The sequence below is a fragment of the Mesoplodon bidens genome (genome assembly GCF_964165515.1).
Source record: "Mesoplodon bidens genome assembly, contig: HAP1_SCAFFOLD_72, whole genome shotgun sequence".
NCBI lineage: Eukaryota > Metazoa > Chordata > Mammalia > Artiodactyla > Ziphiidae > Mesoplodon > Mesoplodon bidens.
The window spans coordinates 2117027-2141463 of record NW_027671438.1 but is presented as its reverse complement, the minus strand read 5'-3'; the positions used below and the strand labels follow the sequence as shown (position 1 = coordinate 2141463).

Sequence of the window (24437 nt, the reverse complement as noted above, 5' to 3'; positions counted from 1 at the left end):
TTTAGAAATGTAGTAGTAATTTAAAAAAAAAGAAAGATCTTTTGGAGCTTCTATTTTGGGATAGGAATGGGGAAGAAAACAAGCACAAGATAAATAAAAAATGTTTTAGATCGTCACAAGTGCTACTAAAGAAAAAAAAATACACTTCCAGAATAGAAGATGACAAGGCCAGGGGTGGTAGATAACTGTGTTGTGACTAGTGATGTGAGAATGGAGAACCCAGAGCCCAGAGTTGGCTTATAATTAGTGTCTGTCCTCTACGAATGGTGGATGAGAGAAAAAGGATTTTCCCCAACATGCTTTTCCAAATCTCCACATTTTTGCAGTAATGTTAAAGATGCTGGCTTGATGCTTAAAAATGGAGAGTTTTGAATATCACACAAAGGAGAGCCTCTTATTTCATAGGGAGAAAGCCTGAGTTAGGATGGTAAAGAATTTTCAAATCTTAAATGAAGTCACAGAAAAGAAATGCAGTTCAGTTTCCATTCGAAATTCTCATACCAGGAACTTCTCATTGAAGGGAGTATACATTCACCTCTCAAATAATGAAAAGACATGAAATGTTTGGTTAATTGTAGTAAAGAAGATACTGAAGATCTCAAAGTATTGTATATGGATAACAAGTAATATTACTTAACAGAAACGTCACATTTCTTTGTGAACTTTCCAGTACATGCAGTGTTTTGATGTTCATGTTGTTCGAAGCTCAGGCTTGTTTGCATTTACAGAAGAATCTTTATACTTAATTCTTCATGGAATATTGAGAGCACAACTTATTTTCATGGTTAGCCAAAAAAGATAGACTTTATATTGCTATCAAAAACTTATCCATAGGCTATAACTACTTTCAAAAAGAATTTGTAATTCAGACAAGGTTTTTTTTTTTGGAATTAGGCCAAAATAAACAAATGTTTTAAAAACTACCAAGAAAATACAGAGAAAATTCTTAAGATGGAAATATTTATGCTCACAACCACAGTGATGCTGTGTATTTAAACTGATATACTGTTATGTAAAAAACGTATCAGGTTGAGCTCAGAAGATTCAGGTACAAATCTTCTCCATTTCTGATTTGTCAGGGCAGACAGAGAGGAATATGATTTGGAAGAGCAATATAATACTCAGCAATCGCTTTGAGAGAAAAATAAGTGGCTCTATAGTTTCAAAGTCAGAGTGTTAAATTGGGTTTATGATATAAGCAGCATACACTGGTAGAATGAGATAGGGTGATGTGAAGTAAAGTTAGAGCGATACGATATTGGTGGTTGTTCAAACAGGAAGGATACTGTCTTCTAGCAGCTTCAGTAGCAGGAATTAGGGATTCCATTTTTGGGAAAAAATGGTAGAATATAATGTTATAGTGGGCCTAGAACCAAGACATTAAGCCATTTACTTGTCTAGGACTCATTCTAATCATTTTCTAGGTACAGGATGGATCCTAGATGAGAAGTTGTATTAGCTGTCTGTTGCTGCATAAGAAATTAATACAAATGTAATGGCTTAAAACAGCATCCCTTTATTAGCTCACAGTTCTACAGGTTGGGATACTGGCATGGAGTGACTAGGTTCTGTGTTCGAGGTCTTAAAGGTCTGAAATCAGCATTTTTAAACCCTTGTCAGATAATTCTAACATCTAATTCATCTCTGTTGGCATCATCTGTCCCATCTTATTCAAGCTGTCATGTATCTGGTTCTTGGTATAAGTAGTGATATTTTATTGTCTTTTGGACATTTTGGCTATTATGTTAGGATACTTTGGTCCCTATTTAAAGTGTTTTGTTTTTTTTAATTTTTAGCAGGCATTCACTCTTTATAGGTTTGGCACACATTTCCTGTACTTTTATGGACGGTGGTTCCATGATAACCTAATTTTCTGACCCTTTGTGGTACTCTTTTGGTCTGTTTCTCTTGTGCAGGTGGGGTTACCTCTGGTCCCTTCTCATGCTGCTTATGGGGTCTGAAGTAGCTTCCCCAGGATACGGCACTTGGTGCTTCTGGTGAGGGAAGGGCATCTCTGGAACACGTGATGAAGAGTCCTTCCTGGGCCAGGCACTTGTGACAGGGTCTCCCTGGACTGTAAGGAGTGGAGGGTGCTTACCAGGTTGAGAGCTTTCTGTGGAGGGATCTCCGTTGCCGGTACCAGCAAGTTGCCTGATGTTTCTGGGGAGGGGAGAGGAGTCTCAGGCCCATCTGAGGAGAGCATTGTCCAGGCGGGAGCTTTTTGTGGTAGGAGCACTTTTGCTGGGACCCTTAGCCACTGACGTGTCTGGGTGGTGAAGGGGGATCTCAGGCCCAGTGCGGAAGGAAAGCACTTTCCCTGGTCTCTTATTGTCATCAGGGCTTCCAATTGTTCGTCCTTGCAGGTTCTGCAAGGCTCGCCTGGTGTTTGGGGGATTCCCATTTGATGTGATGGAGGAAGAGCCTCTTTGAGCCACTTCCTGTTACTAAGTTGGGAGTTAGGAAATGCTGGGCCTGGATCACATTTTTTTGTTGGTAGAGGGTCATAAGGTGCCCTGCCATGAGGCTGTTCATCCATTCTGAGGGTCCCTAGGCAATTCACCTTCTCTAGACCTTTCAGAGATCTCCTTTGGTTGTCTCATATTATTTCCAGGATATATAGTTGTGTGTATAAAGGGGGAGCAGGGAGAGGGAAGTATAAACCATCTTATCTGGATTAGAAGTCCTCTGTGTGCCTTTTAAGTGCTCCCCTGATTAGGTCAGGCTCACTCTGGATAAGCTCCCAATCAACTGTGCTATATATCATAATCTAATAATGGGAATGATATTCCATCACATTCACAGGTCTCATACTCAAGGGGAGGGGCTCCTACAAAGATCATTGGGCATCATCTTAGAATTCTGTCGACCACAGAAGGTGCATGTGAATGTACTGAAGCATTAATTAAGCAATTATCATCCTTTGGAAGGTTTTAATCTGTTAGGATAGCATGAAAGTCAAGTACTGTTATAATTATTCTACTCACTTTAAATGAAGTATATCTGATATCAAAAATACTTCCTAAAAATCAGACTATTCAAACAACTTTCAGAAGTTAATGTAAATTTCAGAGGTTTGAGCCAAGCCTTCATTTCTGGCCATGCAGATATCTTCTGTGTGAAAAATATGCTACCTCAAAGATGTTTTCAAAAACTTCGCCACCACTCCCCATTTATACGTTGTAGTTATGTGCAAATACTGTGGCTGCCAGCAATTCACAGAGAAAAGAAAGGTCAGTGATGTTGCTGACTTTAACTTTTTAGAGAAGGTGTATACTTAACACTGCCTACATTTGTATAGGTTGCACATTGCACAAAATTTCTGATTATTGCTTTAGGTTATAATACAATGTACTGTCACCTATACCAGGATTGAAAAATTTAAGCAAAATTTTTTGGACTGGCCAATTCGTCCCCCAAAAATAGTCTTCAGGCTGAATTAGGAGAAAAATCCTTCACTATGTTTAGGTTGGAAGGAAGCATGACCTAAATTTTGATTTCAAATACTCGGGGTTTTGGGTGATGGTTTTACTGGGGACAGTTATAATTGAACTATGTAGACATGTTTCTTGAAGCCAAGTTTTACCTTTAAGGCTTTCATATTGCAGCTTGTGAGGCTCCAAGCAGCAATTGGCTACTTTGGGTCATTCACATGAATTCACTCTTAATCATATGATTAAGAGTCATATATAAACCATAAAACCCTTTATAAGAAATCAGAATCTGTTTTAAAAATTAATTATATGAACTAAACATATATAGAAAGAAATTGAAGCTCGAATATATTGAAGAAGCAAAAATTAAAGACATACCTATAACTGCCCTTTATCCTTAGTTGTTTACAATCACAGCAAATCAAAGTGTGACATGTTTAAGAGAAAGGTAATTAAGTTCTAAGGCTTTGTCATCTTATCACTTTTAAAAATACAAGATCTGAGTAAATGAAAGGAAATTAGAGAGGGTTGTTAAAGAGCTGAGTCATAGAGTGGAATAGAGAACAAGCGGAAGAGGAAGAGGCCAGAAAGCATACACAGGCTGGGTTTGAAGAGAGTTGGGAATGCTGGTTGTGGTAGATGGTCTCTGATTTGCTTACCGGATCTACTCGCCATCCTTCTTAACCCTGCTTCGTGATTCCAGGAGGCTGATCTTTATCAGCTTCATGGACCAGTCTCTCTGTGTCTTCAGGTTGGGTTTTGTTAATATGAACTACTGATAAGTGATTAGAAGTCAGGAGGAAAGAAGGCAAGGGTATTTATTTCCATGATCTGCCCCCTTCCAAACTTTAGGTTGGCAGTGGATGCCATTTTCTAAGGTTACATCTCTTGTTGGGTGGGCTTCTCCTATAACTCGAAGACATTCTGGGTTGCAGGAACTGCTATCTCTCTATGCCCCTTCAAACCTAGTGGTTATAATACTGGCTTCTCACAGCTGCTAGCCTCAGGGTACTTCATCATCTCTTGGTTTCCCTTCATTCTTTACACACTTTAGTCTCTTCATTAAATGCTATTCCATCACTCTTTTAAAGTGTGCCATCAGTTTTTAGCTAGAACTGACTGATACATTGGTAGTGGGGAATAGGAGAAACGTTAAGGTAGTGTTAGGGAGGTGGGATAAACTGCTGTGGAGAGAGATAGGAAGAGAAGGGTTTCAAAGCTTTTTATGGCATTCTAGGAATGTAACATGACTTCTTTATGTGAATGACTCTAATGTAGTCTTAAATGGCTTCTTAATTATTGATATTTGGTTGGGTTTCTGTTTGTTTGCATGCACAACAAGGATTGAACAGGGCTAAGAGATGTCTGGGATTTACATGATGAGATAATACTACTAGGATCTATCTAGATTCATTTTATCATATTAAGACATTTCTCCCATGGAATCAGGAACATCCCAACCTAGTGCACATGCTAAGTTTTTATTGAAATTCAGTGAACTGCTGTGGTGTGAAATTAATTTTTATTGTCAGTCCCCTGCGTCGGCAGGACGACGCTCAAGCCCTGCGCCACCAGGGAAGCCCTATAACACTTTATATAGCTGAGAATTCAGATCTCAATCAGGATTTTCACTCTCATTGGAATCCACTACTTCCCCACGACAAATCGGACAGGTAGAGTTCTCAGACAGCCAGCGATCAATGCAGTGAATGTGATATTCATGGGAGCAAGGTAGTATGCGAAGCTTGCTGTTTTCTGTGTACTCTGTAAGGCAAATGCTACAGGCTTTTAGTGCATCATTTTCACCAAAAGATCTTACAGCCAAATTGTCAATCTGTGCTTTGGTGAGTCCTGTAGTTTGGTATAGATCATCTTCATTTAAGAGGAAAAACTGTTGCATATTATGGGAGGACCCAGAGTCACTTTCATCAGATATTATTAGGATAATTTGTCTACCCCCTTGGCTGGTCTCTGATGATAAGTCTGATGATAAGTTTGTTTCTTCACTGCCTTCAAACATCAGTGAGCTAATTCCTGAATTTTCATCACTTGAGCTGGAACCGGAAATAGGACTAGAACTGGAACTAGACATACAATTGGGGCGTGAATGACAAATCAGTGTGGAACTTGAATGGGTATCATAGCTAGCATTTGAATCAGAACCAAATATACCACTACTACTACCATTAGATGACTCTAACCATTCCATGTTTTGACTTGGAGGTGAGACACTATGCTCTAAATTACTGTCAAGGATAATTTGTCTACCCCCTTGGCTGGTCTCTGATGATAATTCTGATGATAAGTTTGTCTCTTCACTGCCTTCAAACATCAGTGAGCTAATTCCTGAATTTTCATCACATGAGCTGGAACTGGAGCTAGACATACAATTGTGGCTTGAATGACAAATCATTGTGGAACTTGAATGGGTATCATAGCTAGCATTTGAATCAGAACCAAATATACCACTACTACTACCATTAGATGACTCTAGCCATTCCATGTTTTGACTTGGAGGTGAGACACTATGCTCTAAATTATTGTCAAGGATAATTTGTCGACCCCCTTGGCTGGTCTCTGATGATAAGTCTGATGATAAGTTTGTTTCTTCACTGCCTTCAAACATCAGTGAGCTAATTCCTGAATTTTCATCACTTGAGCTGGAACCGGAAATAGGACTAGAACTGGAACTAGACATACAATTGGGGCGTGAATGACAAATCAGTGTGGAACTTGAATGGGTATCATAGCTAGCATTTGAATCAGAACCAAATATACCACTACTACTACCATTAGATGACTCTAGCCATTCCATGTTTTGACTTGGAGGTGAGACACTATGCTCTAAATTACTCTCAAGGATAATTTGTCTACCCCCTTGGCTGGTCTCTGATGATAAGTTTGTTTCTTCACTGCCTTCAAACATCAGTGAGCTAATTCCTGAATTTTCATCACTTGAGCTGGAACCGGAAATAGGACTAGAACTGGAACTAGACATACAATTGGGGCGTGAATGACAAATCAGTGTGGAACTTGAATGGGTATCATAGCTAGCATTTGAATCAGAACCAAATATACCACTACTACTACCATTAGATGACTCTAGCCATTCCATGTTTTGACTTGGAGGTGAGACACTATGCTCTAAATTACTGTCAAGGATAATTTGTCTACCCCCTTGGCTGGTCTCTAATGATAAGTCTGATGATAAGTTTGTCTCTTCACTGCCTTCAAACATCAGTGAGCTAATTCCTGAATTTTCATCACTTGAGCTGGAACCGGGAATAGGACTAGAACTGGAACTAGACATACAATTGTGGCTTGAATGGCAAATCATTGTGGAACTTGAATGGGTATCATAGCTAGCATTTGAATCAGAACCAAATGTACCACTCCTACTACCATTAGGTGACTCTAGCCATTCCATGTTTTGACTTGGAGGTGAGACACTATGCTCTAAATTACTGTCACTGTCCATAAGTTTACTTGAGTTACTAAATTCTGCCATTGTCTGCCTTAACGTGCTCTGAATTGGAACAGATGTTGTATCATTTAATCTAGTATTTAAAGTTCTGCAAACGGGATTTCTAATGGTATTGACATAAGCTCTCACACCTGCCTGCTCAGAATGTGAATACATATGCCTCAGTCCTCGTTCACTTTCAGAAGTGACAGTGTTGTTTGGTGTCTCAGATGTTAACTGAGTTCTACTAGCTCTGCTGTCTCTCTGAGAATATGCTCCAGAATGAACTTGTCCTACTTCAAGATTGAAGGGTATGGTTGGATATATTTCCCTCATTCCCCAAGATTCACCACTGCTGGTTGTATCTGGAGAATTTTCTCCATGAACGGCATTCCTTGTTCTAGAAGTTTCAATAAGACCGCTATTTTGCAACTCAAATCCAGTCATTTGCTGTGTCAATATTTCTTGGTGCTCAGTTCTAGAAAATCTCGCATTCTCACTTAGCAGAGGCTGCTCAAAATTCTGAGAGGGTATACTATGATTAAGTCTTTGTACAATTTCCCTAAGTGAACGTGGAGGCGACCAACTTTCAATTCTTGCTCTGGTTCTCCGATACTCTGGGCTCCTACTTCTTGCTCTTCTCTGACTTGTGGTAGGTGGGAATTCCATTAATGTTTCAGTTGTATCTTGTTCAGACATAGATGGTCTTGTAAATATTGATTCAGATTGTGGACTTTCCACTTGCCTTTGGCTGTCTTCCATATTTTCTCTTCTGGGAAGTCTTGCAGACGCTACATATTCATTCTCTAGATTTGGACTCCCATTATCAAGGTTAACATTTATTTCTAAACTGAATATGAACTGATCACTTTTAGGATTAATTAGGCTCTCTTCTCTCCAAGATTGGTTTTCTCTTTGTCCACTTGTCATATTTTCAGTTTGTCCAGAACAGTTAAGCCAGTCTATTAGAGTCACCACTAGACACGTCATCTGAAGAGTCTCCTCTGTCTGTTAACAAAAAAAATGTGGAGGGTGCATAAAAGAACCACCAAAATTAGAACCATCATAAAATAGCACTCTGAAACTTTGTTTCAAAAATAAACAAAAAATGAGAACTTAAATACTCAGATGTTTTCAACTGATTTCACATTTATAGAGTTAATATTTTATAAACTGCACTGTGTAGATTTATAAGTAAAGGTAGAAAAGTTTCGATTCCATCCAAAGAGAGTGAGCTAATCCTAGATAAACTTAGAGAATTTTTTAAAAAGGGAATCCGGAGGAAGTCTATGTTTCAGTATTTCATCATATACACAGCCCTGTGTACCACTGTCGGAGGAATGTCAAGAGACTTTTTTTTCAGTCCACTGTCAAAACACTAATGCAATTAAACAAGGTAAACACCAGTTAAGGTACAATGCTAGTAGTTTAGTTCAATTTACATTATTGTCTAATTTTCATTAGTCTCCAACATGACTACTTCTAGGCTCTTCACTTATGTGCTTTTGATAATAGATAAGCTGTTTTAAAATATAAGGTTATTGCCCAAACATAAACAAGTTTTATAGGTTTAAAAGTGTTTGCATTTTGAATACTTCTTAATGTTACCAAGATTTTTAATTGACATTAAATTGAAGGTCAGATCAAATGAATAGACTGAACCTAGCATGGTACCTATAAGACCATGTTCAAGAGCCAAAGTATTATAGTATCCTCTTCATTAGACAGCAAAATCCTCTACTTCGCACTGGGAGGGAAAGCACCAGACCTGAGGTTCGAGCAGGGTTTCTCAGCCTTAGCACTATTGACATTTTGGTGCTGGACAATTCTTTGTTTTGGGGAGCTATCCTGTGCATTGTGGAATATTTGGCAGCATCCCTGGCCTCTGCCCACTAGATGCTAGTAACACCCATGCTTCCCCTGTGACAACCAAAAATATCTCTAGCCATTGTCAAATGTCCCCAGGTGTTGAAGAGAGCACAATTGTCCCCAGTGGAGACTATTTCTGTTTGCTTTTTTTACATGTCTATGTAGAAAAAATAATTCAGGAAGTAGGAGGGACTTTCAGTTGAGGTAGAAAACCAAGAAAAATACAAATAGGCTACTTTGCACTGTTTCCCAATTAAAACAACCCAAATGTGAATCAGGAAAACAAACAAACAGACCTTGACATGCTCACCCAAAATCAAGTAAATGCCAGTTCTTTTTATGAGAAGTTACTTACCAAATGAATGTAAGTCACTTCTGTATAATTTACTATTTCCTATTATGAAGTTACTATTTCCTATTATGAAGTTCCTTATTCATCCCATCCTATTCCCTCCAAAAGCAAAATATACCTGTATTTTCATCTGAGTCTTGTGGTGCGTTTTCTTTAATTAGCTGAAGTCTTCTCAGCAACTCTTCTTCCGTACTTTCACCTGGAATGCCTAGAAGATTGTTGTCTCTCATAAATTCGTAATCTTCTTCACTCAGATTATTTACGAACCTGGAGAAATCTTCCCGAACCAATCGGTCCGTTTGACTTATGTGTTGGGCCGAAACTCCATCTCCTTCATCGTTGGAATCCGAGGTTTCCACCTTAATAAACAAGTGGAAAATTATCTGAAATTCACGACGTGGCGTTGAAATTCACCAATGGTCGTTTCGTTTTCTTCGCTTTCTACTTCCTGCCAGAGTGTCCGGTTCCGACTCAGTCGGATGACCCTCCGCACAGATTCCTCCCTTCTCCCTTCCCGACTCAGTTCTGTGGCCCCTGGTGACGCAACAGTTGGGAGCCGCCTCGAGCCCAGAACTTGCTAGACGTTGCCTAGGCACCCATTATCTTCCCCGCTGTTACCGAGTAGGGACTGGATTCAGGTTAGGTTTCATTTCATTCAAAACCAGCCAATGTTACTGAGGGTTTATAGTGTACCAAGCACCGTGCTTCACCTCGTTTCACCCACATGAGCCTATTCTCAGGTTTTCAGGAGGCGTTTTCAGGCTCTGATATACTCTATTTATTCGTTACATTCCATAGGACTGCCTTCTTCAAAATGCCATGCCAAAGTCAGCCTAGTTCAATGCAGCAATTCTCATTTTCAGGTGCCCAGGGACCTCCGCCTTTTCTCCTCATGAATTTCTCAAATCCTAGACTCTCACTAAGAAAGCCCACAATTTTTGATAATTTACCAGGGCCCTGGCTGAGTCTCTTTAGTGTGTCCTCTCCCTTTTAACTGTTAATGGCTTCATCTTGCATTATATGGTCCTTCAGTCTTGTTTCAAACAAACAAGAAACACCAAAACTTTGGCAGGCTTTTCTGCTCAGCCAGGGAATTCCTTCTCCACAAAAGCATCACGTTCATTTTTGTCCTCCTTTCTCATAAATATTATAAATAGTACTTAAGCAAAACTAGCCAGAACATCACAGGAACTTTTAGGACAGATACATAATAGTTACTTTGTCTGCCACAGTGAGTACTGACTTTGCTGATTTTGTCGCATGTATCACCTGAAAGGCTTGGTGAAAATAAAATAACGCTCATTTGCAATGCTATCTGGAGGAGACCTCTAATTCACTCTCAGTACACAGCTTAGAAGTTTAAGGAGCTGTGTAAATTCACAGTTGTTGTTTTGTTCACGGTCCACAGCAGGCTTTCTTGTTTGTTCTCAAGGAGATGGAAGGATGGTAACTTTACTGGTGTGACAGTGAAGAATCTAAGTCTATGTCCTGATTTTGACATTTGTTCGATGCCTCGTTTAACTTAAGCTAGAAAAATCAATCTTTCCCCTCTGAATCAAATCTCAGCACGTCTTTGGATGAGAACAGAATCCCCTAGACTACCCTGCCTCCTTTATGGACTTCTGAGTGTATTTGTTATCTTTTACTGAAGTTATTCTTTTCACAGGGGAAATCTGTTGTAAACTTGTTTGCTGTGCCTCAATCAAAACTAGCAGTATTATGAAAATTCAGCGTGATTTGTACTCTTGATGCAGGAAACCCTAACAATCGTTAGTGTTCTTGAGAGTGATTGATTCAGTTTAATTCAATTCAATCAATTCAAGTGTCAAGTATGTTTAGCGTTTGTTAAATGTCAGTCATATTATCAGATATTAAGATACAAAGATGAGTATATTTAAGAATCTGTTGTCATTAGAGTATAACAAACAATTGAGCTACACAGAGGTAAAATTACAGTTTTGAGGAGAAAGTGATTTGAGTGAGAGAGAAAATCGGTTTCACTGCATTTGGGTTTTAAAGGATGAATAGGAGTTTTCTAAGGGAATGAAAGGGGGAAATATTTTCAAAAGTGAGAACAGCAACTGCTAACACTCGTAAAACAACAAGGATAGTAGATTTTAATTACTAAAAAAAGACATTAGTTAAATTGGCAGAGCAAGGCCAAAAAATGGAGACCTTTATGACATGTTTAGAAGTTGGACTTTATCATTAGTGCAATGGAAAGATGTTGAAGTCTTTAGACAGTTGATGGTCAAATTTGCAATTTAGAAATAATATTGATAGCAGTATTGAGGATGAATATGAAGGGCAACAGTTCAGATGGGAGGGTCAGAAATAGATAGAGGGCAGCCTAGGCTAGTGATGACAAGGATCTGAATCAAGGCAAAGGAATATGATTAAAATGAAGGACTTTAACAGATCTCTAGGCAGCAGAACTGATTAAACCTAGTAATATATGGGACAGATGGAAAAGTGGGGAGGGGGAATATATGAGGGAAAGGCAGGGGTCAGGAGTACTTCTGTACTTTCTGTATTTCTGTCTTTGCTTAGTGGACAGTGGTACCAATAAGAAGTAACACCTGATTCTGAAGTTGTATGGTTTAGCTTAAGAGGGAGCATGATTGCTTATGATTAGAATAGTATGCAAGTTACCTGAAGATTCAGAAAGTCTTACAGTCATTCCAAATTTAGGTACAGAAGCACATGAACTAATAGCCCCGGATGTTTGGTGTTCCCTGTAGTTGGCTCTCAGTGTCAATGACTCTAGCTTCCTGAACTATTTGTTCCTGGTTATGTCCCAATTCTGGTGCAAGTAACAGGGTATAGGGATCATCATCCCAGAGACCTACTTATTGACCTTGATTATTTAAATAGAAGCCACCAATATAGCTGTGCTTTACACTTAGTTCTCTCATGTCTTGACTTTCCTTCTGAGTATTGCAGTGTAGGTTCAGTAGTTTTTCCTCTGGATGGCAATATTGCTGCTTTGGCCTTTGTTCTATCCCTTGTCTTGATATCAGAAGTCTTCTGAAGATGTTTTTTCTTCACTTCTCATTTCAGAGACGGGAGGTGCATCAGGAAGTCCGGAGGTTGACTAGAGCATCACTCTAAGTTGAGTTGGAGGGGAAGAGGTTGAAGATGGAAAGCTGCTTACTTTCAAACAGAGTCAAGCACTTAAAAATTTGGCCAATCCATTGTTTATGATGTGGTGAAAAAACGGGGTGTGTGTGAGCAGATTTGGCTGTTCTTTTATCCTGGTTGTAATAATGGAGTTTTGTAATCAAGAGTTTTCTTTTACTGACTCTGTCCAAGGAAGCTTCTGAACAGATTCTATGACTCAAAGGGAGACTGAAAATAAGCAAGAGATAGCATTCTCCCTGAATATGGGTAAAAGGAGTTCCGTGGCTTTAGAACTGTAAGAAATGATCAAGACATATATTCCAGATACCTATTGCAGTATAACAAACCATTCCAAAACGCAGTGGTAGATACAATAGAAACCATGTTGTTATAGTCAGGACTTTGTGAGCTAAGAATAAAGATAAAGAATACTGGGGATGGCTCATCTCTGCTCCATCATGACTGGGCCTCAGCTGTGGTGGTTTGAATGATTGGAGATAGATTAGACAACTTGACTGGTGTCATATGTCTGGGGCCTTGGTTCTGGCTAAGTTTTCTTTGAGTCACATCTTTTGGTGCTGAAATGTCCAACCAAGATGGCATCTTTATTCACAAATCTGGGGCTTGAGTTGGGCTGCACAGGCTGAAAAATCTGGGGCTGTTTTTTTCTCTGTCTCTGTCTTTCTCCATGAAATTTCTTGGTGTAGTTTTGGAGTCTTAGCAACCTGGATATCTCAAAGTAGTTGAACTCTTACATAGTGAGTGGCTTCACCCAAAGCAAACACCTCAAGAGACTTGGCTGGAATCTGTAAGTCTTCCTATGACTTAACCTCACAAGTGCAAGAACACCTTTTCTCTTGCATTCTGTTGATTGAATAAGCCACTGGATCAGCCCATATTCAAGAAGTGGGACACCACATTCTACCTTTCAACAGAGAGGTAACAAAGATTTTATGGTTATATTTAATGTACTATAGCACATGATGAAAAAACTCTTATAATGATGACTTTTCAGTTGAAGTGGAAATTAATCTCTCCCTCTGTTTTCTGAATTGCATTATTCTCTGGGTAAAAATTAAAAAAGGGAGGACATAAAATCTGAAGTTCTTTGCATTCAGCCTGATTTTATAGATACCCGATTAAGGATGTTTTTATTATGTAATAGTTTTCCCACATCAGAGACCATTGGTAATATTAAGAGCTATTTACTGAGCAACTGTAATTGCTAGACACTCTGCTTGTGTTTTAACTTATTTGATCTCAAGCCCCATGCAAGATAGGTATTACTATTCTCAGAGCTAAAGGCATGGAGGCTGATGCAAATTAAGTGATTTTCTCAAAGTTACAGTAATAGATAATATGTTTAGATTCAAACAAGGTCTATAGGATGACTCTCCCTGTTTTGCTCTACTCTGCTCTGTTTAATGAAAACACAATTTTAGACATTATTACACAAACGTAGTAAAATCTCAGTTAAATGAGATGCTTGAATCATGTTTGATCATTTTCGTGTGCCATTTCAATTCTGCTTTGGAGTTAGTCTAGAATATCTTCGTTTTAACTTAATAAAGAGTAATTTTAAATCAAGAAGTAAACATAATTAAAGCTTGATAAGATATTTCATATTTTTATGTCTTTTTCTTTCCCACCAGAAGGATGGGTTAAAAGCTTGAAAGCATTGATGCAGAAAAATGAATCTAAATATGCATGTCTCATGGAATCTACTGGAATTGGTTCTTTGACACAAATACTTGTTTTGAATCTAAACATGAAATTCTTGTTAATTGAAATCACACCCTTTCCACTTACATAGGCTTGACACTAGGAATTAGTTTCATCTCTTCCTTATGCTTACCTCTAATTATGGAAATAAAAATGTATTTATTTAGCAAGGTCTCATCCCTCTTATGATTTCCTTTCTTCCCGGTTCTGCTCAGATTTAGACTTCTGATAGCTTTTCTATTAGTGCCGTGTCAGTGGATAGTTTGCTTCTATGCTTTCTCTAGTTTTGAGCCATTTTACATACTTTCTCTGAGGCACGCTCCAGGTCTGTGATTCACAAACAAGTTAGTTCATATTTCCGCACATTTGTTTATTTGTAAAGTCTTACATCCTAGATTATTGTAATAAATAAATAAACTTACATATACATAAATAATATTCTGTTTGTTACCTATATAGATATATTTAAAGATGAATTTTACGGTTCCAAGGATGAAACGGATATCAGGTTTTTTCTCAAAACAAATGAACACAGAGAACACAAAATGAATAAGCAACACAAAAGCTCACAATATATGAGCAAAACCAAATTAAGCAGGCCTGCTGTATACAGATTCACAGGTTGTGCACTCTAAAATTCCCAGGGGGCACCATTCATGTAAAGAAGAAAGTGAATGACACTCCTATAAATTTGCAGTGCACCACCTGTACAACTGAACATGCAGACCCTGAAAATGAGCTTTAATGCTATCTTCTGCCTTCCTTCGACCCAGTAGGGAGAAGAGAAGAGGATAATGAACTCAGGGAGAGTAAATAGTTACTTTATTACTTGTTCTTCTCCAGGCCTAGAATTTTATATGCTCCTATTGAAGGGAGGTTGGTGATTTTGTTCAGTAGCCTGCAGTCACAGGGAGGTGCACTGCCTCTTTCACCAAGTATTTACACCAGTAGGTGTAACCACAATGGCAGCGTGTGGTGTGGGTAAAAATGGTCACCTCACATCTCTGTCATGTCGACTCTCCCTTTTATGGTGCTAATTGGGTGTTGTAGTCGCTCTTATGGAGAGTCACTGAATGGTCAGTCTGGGTTGCCTATTCAAAGAAACTCACCACATTTTCAAATTACATTACAAAAAGGCCCCTACATTTCAGGCATACCATTTTGCTTAAATTCAAACTACTGTACTATAATCAAGTTACCTCTCTTGCTTAAGTCTTAATATCCACAAACCTCAACAAATTCAATGGACAGTAGGTTGACCAAAGGGTGAAAGTTCTTTAAAAAGTAGCATTTGTATTGGGAGCAGAGTTTGGGTTTCCTTATGGTCGGATTTCCTGGGGCCTCTTTAATATTCAGGCTAAATGCAAGCTCTTATCCACACTATTAGAATGCATGCTCTATCTTCAAACACATTTGACAACTTATTGCATATAGAATAAAGTAAAATGTGTAGTAAGTCCTTACAAAAATCACTCTAGATTTGCCAACATTACTACATTTTCATCTTTCAAACTTCAGTTTAAATGTCACTTCCATGGAAAGGTCTTCCTGACCAGTTTATCTAAAATAAAATTGTGCATGTCATGCTCTGTCACAGACACTTATCTCTTCCTCCAATAAACTGTATACTATAAGAATAGTGATCTTTAGAGCTCAACCTGTGTTTTCCATCTATTCAGTTCCTTAAAGTAGATACTAAATGAATATGCGTTGGAGAGTGAAAAAAGTAAAGTAAGGAAGAAAGGCCAGAGGGAGGAAGGGAGGAAGGAAGGGCCTCTGGCAAAGATTCTCTCTCCATCTTTTTTCATTCTGGCTGCTGTAACAAAATGCCACAGACTGGGTAGCTTATAAACAACAGAACTTTATTTTGTAATGTTATGGAGGCCTGAAGTCCAAGATCAAGATAGCAGCATGGTCTCATTCTGGTGAAAGCCCTCTTCCTGATTCATAGCCAGAACCTTCTTGCTGTGTCCTCACGTGGTGGAAGGGGGCTAGTGAGCTCTCTGGAGCCTCTTTTAAAAGACATTGATCCCATTCATGAAGGAATTTGTGGAATCTAAAAAATACAACCAACAAGTGAATATAACGAGAAAGAAACAGACTTACAGATGTGGTGAACAGACTGGTGGTTACCTGTGGGGAGAGGGAAGGGGAGAGGGTAGGGGATTAAGAGGTACAAACTATTATGTATAAAATAAGCTACAAGGATATACTGTACAGCACAGGGACTATAGCTAATATTTTATGATAACTATAAATGGAGTATAGCCTTTAAAAATCGCAAATGACTATATTGTACAGCTGTAGCTTATATTGTATACCAACTATATTTCAATGAAAATAATAATAATAGTCACAAAAAATCTGAAATAAAAGGCATTAATCCCATTCATGAGGGTGCCACCCTCATGACCTAATCACCTTCCAAGGGCTCCACCTCCTAATACCACCAATTTGGGGGGTTAGGATTTCAACATATACATTTTGAGGGAACATAAATATTCAGACCATAGCACTCTTCTTTGACCAAACTTGAGTCAGGCTTCTCTGAGTCCTCTTTCTAACTAGTCCCTGACCTTAGGCTCTGTCCTTGGCCCATTTAGACTAGTATTAACATGAATTCTGGTGGGTCAGTTTAGCAAAAATCCTCTACCCTTGATATATGATCAAACTCTTTATCCCTCACCCTTCATGTCTTATCACCCTAGCCTGACTACAGAAAAAAGTTCTGTCAAATTGGTTTAGCCAGAATTCTCCTTACCCCTGATGTTTCCTCTTAGTAATTTTCTATCCACTGACCCCCACCCTGCTCCTTGCCTTTATATCCTTACTTGTTCTTACTATATTAGGAGTTGAGCCCCGTCTCCCTCTCCTACTACACAGCCCCTCTGTAGTAGTCTCCCTGACTTATCCTTGCTACCTTTAACAAGTATCATGTATACTTGTTTTCTTCAGTACCTTCCAGGCTTTCCTTACCTACATCTCTCTGCATGTGCTGTCACTTGTTCCATGCCTTTGTTCACATTGTAATCTGTGCTTGCGATGCCCTACCCTTTATGCCCTAGTTCATATCAAACCTCTCTGTAATATCTGTACCCTTCTAGTCCTGTATTAAATGCACTGCCCTTCAAGATGGCCTGTAAAACTCCTGTTTGCATAAATATTTGCCATTTTTCACCTTCCTGTTTCCTCTTAGACTCTTAAATAGAACAATGTGTGCACTTGCCTTCTACTAGATTGTAAACTGTAGTGATGCAAGAAGTAGGCATCATTATGTGCCCCTCTAATGCCTAACACCAAATGTTATGCACAGTTAGAAACTCAATAAATACCTGATTAGTTGAACTATGGTCCTACTATATAGTGAACATTTCAAAGGCTATTGAATTGGATTCTGATCTCCCCCGCTCATGGGCTGTGTGACATTGGGTAAGTTATTTAATCTCTCAGTTTAAGTTTCATTATTTGTAAAAGGCAATGATAACTAAATGGGTTGTGGTAAACTTTAGTGACATTCTATGTAAAATAAAGTAAATGTGATACTATATGTAAAGGTGTCTCCTGCTTAAGGTCAGGAATCCATTTGTAAAAATGAAGCCGTTTTTGTTAAAATGTAACCAGGAAAAAATTTCCTATTATTTTAATGGAAACCTTTAATATGTTTTATATGTTTGCCCAACAACCCCAACAACTTTCCTGAAATGCAATGAAACAAAAGAAACAAAAAATTGTTATAATATAGATATTTAAAATCATCATATCCTAATCACCTAATAATTAATATGGTTTTAACAAACATTGCTTTGCAGTAACATGGCCTCTCTTAACCCCAGTAACATCAGAGTTGCACATCCTCTTCTGTGACACTTTGCAGGCTTTTCAAAATGTCTACACAGGAATCTGAAGTTTTACCCAATGTATTTGGAATGTAACTCAAGATTTTCTCCAACCACTGTGTTCTTATAAAAGTTACCTTGAATTTGCAGATGCAAATATGTTTTATTGCTGTATAATCACTGGCTGAAGAATATTTGATTGAGAACTAATTAAATTCTCTGTAGTGTAAGTATTAAAGCAAAGAGCTCTTCTAACAGGGAAGTAATAGGAGATATTTTGTGTGTTATATCTTCATATAGGATTGCTAAACAGTGTTGTTCTTAATAAATGTTATTTTCTAACTTCCTTCCATTATGAATCAAATTAATTCTAAACCCAAGATTTAATTTAGTCTTCATTTCTCAAATTCAGTGAAAACATTCATTTTTGGGGTTTTAAGAATTTAATTCAGTTATGCAAAAATATATCTAGGGGTTTATTTTATTTTTTAGTTTTAATTTAATTTAATTTCTTTCTTGAAGTATAGTTGATTTACAATATTGTATAAGTTTCTGGTATACAGCAAAGTGATTCAGTTATATATATATATATACACACATATATATTCTTTTTTATATTCTTTTCCCTTATAGGTTATTACAAAATATTGAATATAGTTCCCTATGCTATACAGGAAGTCCTTGTTGGTTATCGATTTTATTTTATTTTATTTTATTTTTATTTTTTTATTTTTTTGCAGTATGTGGGCCTCTCACTGTTGTGGCCTCTCCTGTTGTGTTTGTGCAGGCTCAGTGGTCACGGCTCATGGGCCCAACCGCTCTGCGGCATGTGGGATCCTCCTGGACTGGGGCACGAACCCGTGTCCCCTGCATCGGCAGGCGGACTCCCAACCACTGCGCCACCAGGGAAGCCCTCGATTTTATATGTAGTTGTGTTTATATGTTAATCCCAAACTCCTAATTTATCCCTCACCCCCTTCCCCTTTGCTAACCATAAGTTTGTTTTCTATGTCTGTGGGTCTATTTCTATTTCATATATAAGTTCATTTGTATAATTTTTTTTAGATTCCACATATAAGTGATATCATATTATATTTGTCTTTCTTTTCTTTTTTTTTTCTTGTGGTACGCGGGCCTCTCACTGCTGTGTCCTCTCCCGCCGTGGAGCACAGGCTCCGGACGCTCAGGCTCAGCGGCCATGGCTCACGGGCCCAGCCGCTCCGCGGCATGTGGGATCCTCCCGGACCGGGACATGAACCCGTGTCCCCTGCATCGGCAGACGGACTCTCAACCACTGCGCCACCAGGGAAGCCCCTATATTTGTCTTTCTGTGTCTGGCTTACTTCACTTAGTATGATAGGTCCATACATGTTGCTGCAAATGGCATTATTTCATTCTTTTTTTATGGCTGAGTAATATTCCATTGTGTGTGTATATGTGTGTGTGTGTGTGTATGACACGTCTTCTTTATCCATTCATCTGTTGGTGGGCATTTAGGTTGCTTCCATGTCTTGGCTATTGTAAATAGTGCTACAGTGAACATTGGGGTGCATGTATCTTTTCAAATTATGATTTTCTCCTAGGGCTTTATTGATAATGACATACACTCTAGCCCACCTACCTCACTTATATTTCCATATATCCTGAGTGAGTCAGTCTCTTTTTTTTTTTGGCTTTTTAAGAAATCTGGATGCTTTCTAGATAATAGTTATCTCCATATGCACATCTGAACCATTTGCATGGCTTCTTTGTAAGTTTATTATTAGGGAAGCTTAGAATAATTTCATAACAACATAGAAAGTGATTGTATACAAACTTTATTTTAACTGTGGACTACCCCCACTCCTACCCCAAATACTCATAGACTGAAAGGTCATCAGAGATGAGCTTGTCTTTGGGAATTGGAGCGTGGAAATCAGAGAAAGGAAGGAAATCACGGAACTACTTCAGTTGGAGATAAAGGAGTGGGTAAATGCCCATTTCTTGGAAAAAAGATGAATTTCCTACTAGAGGAGAAATCTCTTAAAATATTCAGCTGCGCCAGTGATTAAATCTGCTGCAAATTTAGTTGCATTAGGCAGGTACTGCAGGGAACAACTAGTGTGTATGCCTTGGCATAGTAAAAAAAAATTATGTAGACAGAAAGTATATTTCATTTATCTAGTTATTGAATAGCCTGAAATATAGAGCAGTCGAATACTATTTGTAATTTGCGTGAGTGTGTGTGTGTGTGTGAGAGTGAGCAAAGCTGTGTTTGACACTAACATCCATTTTTCCTGACTTAAGAACAATATTTTAAGAGATAATTGTGGTTTAAAGAACTGATTGATGCCAGACAGGAAGTTCCCCTCATATTGATTATGTGTAAAAATGCCTAGGAGGGCTTGGGACTGATAGAAACCATCAGTAAACTTCAAAACTCAAACGAGAATTTAGTTGACAGCAGGGTGTTCAGTACAGAAAATAGTTTCAGCACTGACACTGTCTTCTAAGGATCAGTATCTATCCATCTGTATAACAGATATCTGTGCGAAAGACAGTGTGGTATGGTGGAATGAAAACTGAACTTGTAATTGGAATATGGGGATTAGGTTCCAGCTGAGTTCTTTCTCCTGGTGCTATCTTGGAGAGTTACACCTCTAAGAATAACATTCTTTGTTTTTAAACTATGTCTAAGGATCTTTTGGGCTCTCTATTTCTATGAAACTCTGATCCTATTTTATCATTGTAGGGGTACTGTGTGTTGGAAGATAGCTGGATAGATCAATGGATGCATATATGGGTGGGTGGAAAGATAACTGAGTACATACACACACATATACATATACATACACATACATATGTATGCACAATATATACATATAAAAATATATACTTATATATATAGGACTATATATGTGTGTGTGTAACACCTACAGGTTATTTCCATGCATAAGTGTCTACATAGAGTGACATCACAAATTCAGGCCATGGTTTTCCTTTTCATTGGCAAATATGACAATAAATCATCTATCATCTATTATTAAAGAGGTAAGACCTCTTAACAGCAAAAGGGTCTTGAAAGAGATTTTAACATTGTGAAAGATACGTTAAAATAATCCACAAATATTCATATGCATGTATTGTGAAAATGCTTCTTAGTGGATACAAATGTAAAAGGTGAATAATAAAAGTATCATGAATTCTTTATTCTTCATCGATAAAGAATTCTAATATTGAAAATTTACTGGGCAATACTAAATAAGTGAGTATCAGGAGTCTGATCTTGCCAAAATCATAACTTTAACTTTTGATGTATAGTATAAATACTGTTAGCAGAAACATATTTTTCTAGCAATGACCTTAATAAAAATAAAGCTCCTGTAAATAACACACAGTGAAATCTACATTTTACTCTGTTAATCAACATGTTTAGGTTCATGGGACACTAAAGACCACAGTCATCAATATTACAGAGCATTTTATTAAGTATATATTATGACACCGTGAGTGGGTAGACATTTAGATCTGTAGTCTACACAGACTGAGTGCATTTCTGCGGCATAGTTGTCTTTAGTTGAGTGGAACAGGCCCATTGGTGAGAGGTCACAAGTAATCAGCTATCTATATATACTTGGAAGTTTAGAAATAGTTGAGAGTTTATTTATTTATTTTACTTTAAATGTGTACAGTTTATTATATATCAATTACACCTCACTAAAGCTAAATAATTGAGTTTTCTTGGGATTAGAGACAGTGTTTTGAGATGGAGAGAGAATTATCTTAGAGAGTAAATGAAGAGTTGGGATAAATGATCATTTTCTCTGGAAGGAAAAGGGTTTATAATAGGAACCCCTAAGAAGGCATATTGAACCGGCCTTATTTAACTTTTTTTTCAAGGGATCAAGATAAGAAGTACCATGGGAGAATTTCCAAATTTGTGCACAGAACTAAGTTCTTCCAGGTAATAAAAATATCATCAAAGTAGGATGAAGAGGAGTTGAAATGAGCAGAGGAGCTCTAATGAGAGCAGGGAGAAACAGTTCAGGTAAAATAATTGAAACTCTTCTATGAGATGGAAGACCCTGAGAACTGATTATCACTGCGGAAGAAAGCCTAAGGACTCCGTTGCCTGAAGGTTCAGTCTAAGATTACGACCAGGAAACCAACACTGACCAAATTTGTTGGACATTATCACAAAGGATATTGGAAACAAAGTGAAAGGTATTGTCTTACCCTTGGACAAAATAGAAATTTGTTTGAACCTAGAAGTTCTTAGGAAGTTTTGATAAGTACACCTTAAAATACAGAGGGAAGCAAAAACCATCGAGGGAGAGGAGGAACTTCCGTTTGAGAATAGGCGGTTGGAAGAACTCCTCAGTCTGGAAGACACGATGTGGGAGGGAATCTGAGTAGCTCATGTAACGTGTGTATAGATTATTCACTAAATCTTGAGTTAGCTCTTAAGATTGAGAAGAAGCAGCATTAGGGAAAAATAAAGCAAGCTGTCCTCCACATCCTAAGACACGGTACCAACTGAGACTATAAATCTGCAGGTCCAGATTCATTCCCAGATGGTAGGCTGATGGGAAGCTGTTAGCCAGATTTAGGGGGGTAGGGAGCAAATCCCCAACTTCAGATGCTGTAGAGGGTAACGATCTGCCTCTCTCATGCAGGGGGAGATGGAATTCTCAGCTCAATGCCTCAGGACTCCGGTCCATTATCATGGCTGTTCTCATCTGTTTCTGAAGTGGTCTTTTCTACAGCATTTAAAAAAGTGACTGCATTATCCTGAACATTTTTATCAAGTAACAAATCAGCTGATATAAATGCATAAAGTTGGCTGAAAGCAGGCCAGGATTTCAAAGCCCCTTCAGCATGTCTAGGTTGGGCACACGTCATGGAGCCTAAGAGTTTATTTAGATGGGGAGTCTTAAAAAGCTGCAAATAAAAGTGACCATAAAATCATCAAAGTTAAAGTTGGAAAAAGCCTCATTCTTTTTCAAATGTAAAAAAAGCATTAACTGAGTCATTAAATGAGCTTTTAAAAAAGCCTCCTGGCAAGAGAGTGACAGATATAGAACTTTAAACCCATGCCTCTGGGGCCAATGCTCTTTCTATCATAAAATGTTTCTCCCTAACATTTGATGAATCAGTACATACACACACAAACACACACACACATAACGTTAAGACCCAGGGTTCACTCTTCAACTTGCTTTCAACCATATGGAAACTTTATGGATTGAGTCTTTCAGATATTATTTCAGAGCAGATAAGCCAAACGCTATTTCTCTCACCTGGCTCCAAGCACTGTTCAGTCTTCTCCAACTGGGTATAATTATTCACTAGGGATCTCACCTATTGTTCAACACTCAAACTTGTGATGGCCATGCTGTGGACTCCATTGTCTTGAGAGGAAAGCTTACACACCAAAACATTTGGGTGGGTGAAAGGAACACAGGAGAGGGGACTAGAGGAAAGTTATCAGTGAATATGTAGTGAGTTGTTTCTTTTCTACCTTGATTATGCCTGACTGGCTATTTTTATTAACATGAGCTTGTGCTACATGCTTGATGCATGACACACGCAGACTCCCTTAACTTAGAACATAATTGTGGCACATGTATCTCCAGCTACAAATATAGATACCAAAGAGCCTAAGGAGCTCTGAGAGTCATATACCTTCATTTATTTTTTTGAGTTTTCCTTTCTTTGTGAGTTTGAAGAGAAATAAAAGCTAAAAAATATCCCTTATTCACCTGGCAATTTCTTTTCATCTTCCTTTTCTCAGGTAACATCTCCTCTAGGAATCCTCCCATACCCAGGAAAAGATAGTTTCTCCTGCTCTTTACAATCAAAACCCCCTGGGCAACCCTTTCTCATATCTTTTATAGCAGAGTGTTGAATTGTGGATTTCCTGTCTGAATCTTCTTTAACCTGTGAGAAAATTGAGTGCAGGGGCTGAATCCTCCAACAGTGTATCTTCCAGTGCCAAGCACAAAAGTGTCAACTAACATGTAGCTTTAAAAAAAAGTATCTTGTACATATTGTTAGTGTTCAGTACATTTGTACATTAAATACATGAAATAATCAAGGCTTAGAAATATGATAGGAAAAAATTAATGTTAAGGAGGATTTATAAATGAGTAGAAAGGGGATTTTAGGGAAGAAATCATGATTTAAGATTCTTAGTTTTTTTTAACCTGGTGTATGTTGAGGATTGCTATAGAAGAAAAGGCAGTTCAGTACTTTGGAAACGTGTGAAGTCTATATTCATTAGTTCATCAGCTAAAATAAGGTGGTATGCCCATAGCTGCTCATCTTTCAAATTTTTTCATAAATGTCAACTTGTTGAAAATATTTTTGAAACTAATTTTTCTTTACCTTTTAAATTCTCTTGGAATTAAACAAGGTGATTTACCACTAAGACCTTCAAGATGTATTAATTTATTTAGGCCACCGTAATAAATTTCAGAGAGAGTCTTTGTACAGAGATGCATTTTAAAAACCACAGTTAATCACCCAAAAGTAATTTATAAAGGAATTCAAATTGTAACCATTACTCATAAAAAAAGGTGAAAGGAATTAAATTCATAAAAAGTTGAACATTCTTAAATCTTCATCCCCCTACTCAATTTTCTTGTACTTCAGTGCTGCAGAAT

At 38.0% G+C, this 24437-nt stretch overlaps 1 protein-coding gene across 1 annotated transcript; it reads right to left on the bottom strand.

The window, feature by feature from the left end:
• Positions 1-5046: 5046 nt before the first annotated feature.
• Positions 5047-9841, bottom strand: LOC308611391 (E3 ubiquitin-protein ligase RLIM-like; the record flags this gene model as incomplete). The annotated part of the gene is given in 5 exon segments (XM_081260198.1): positions 5047-5303; positions 6744-7864; positions 7866-7902; positions 9234-9474; positions 9809-9841. Coding segments are annotated over 5 exon segments (1689 nt in total).
• Positions 9842-24437: the final 14596 nt, after the last annotated feature.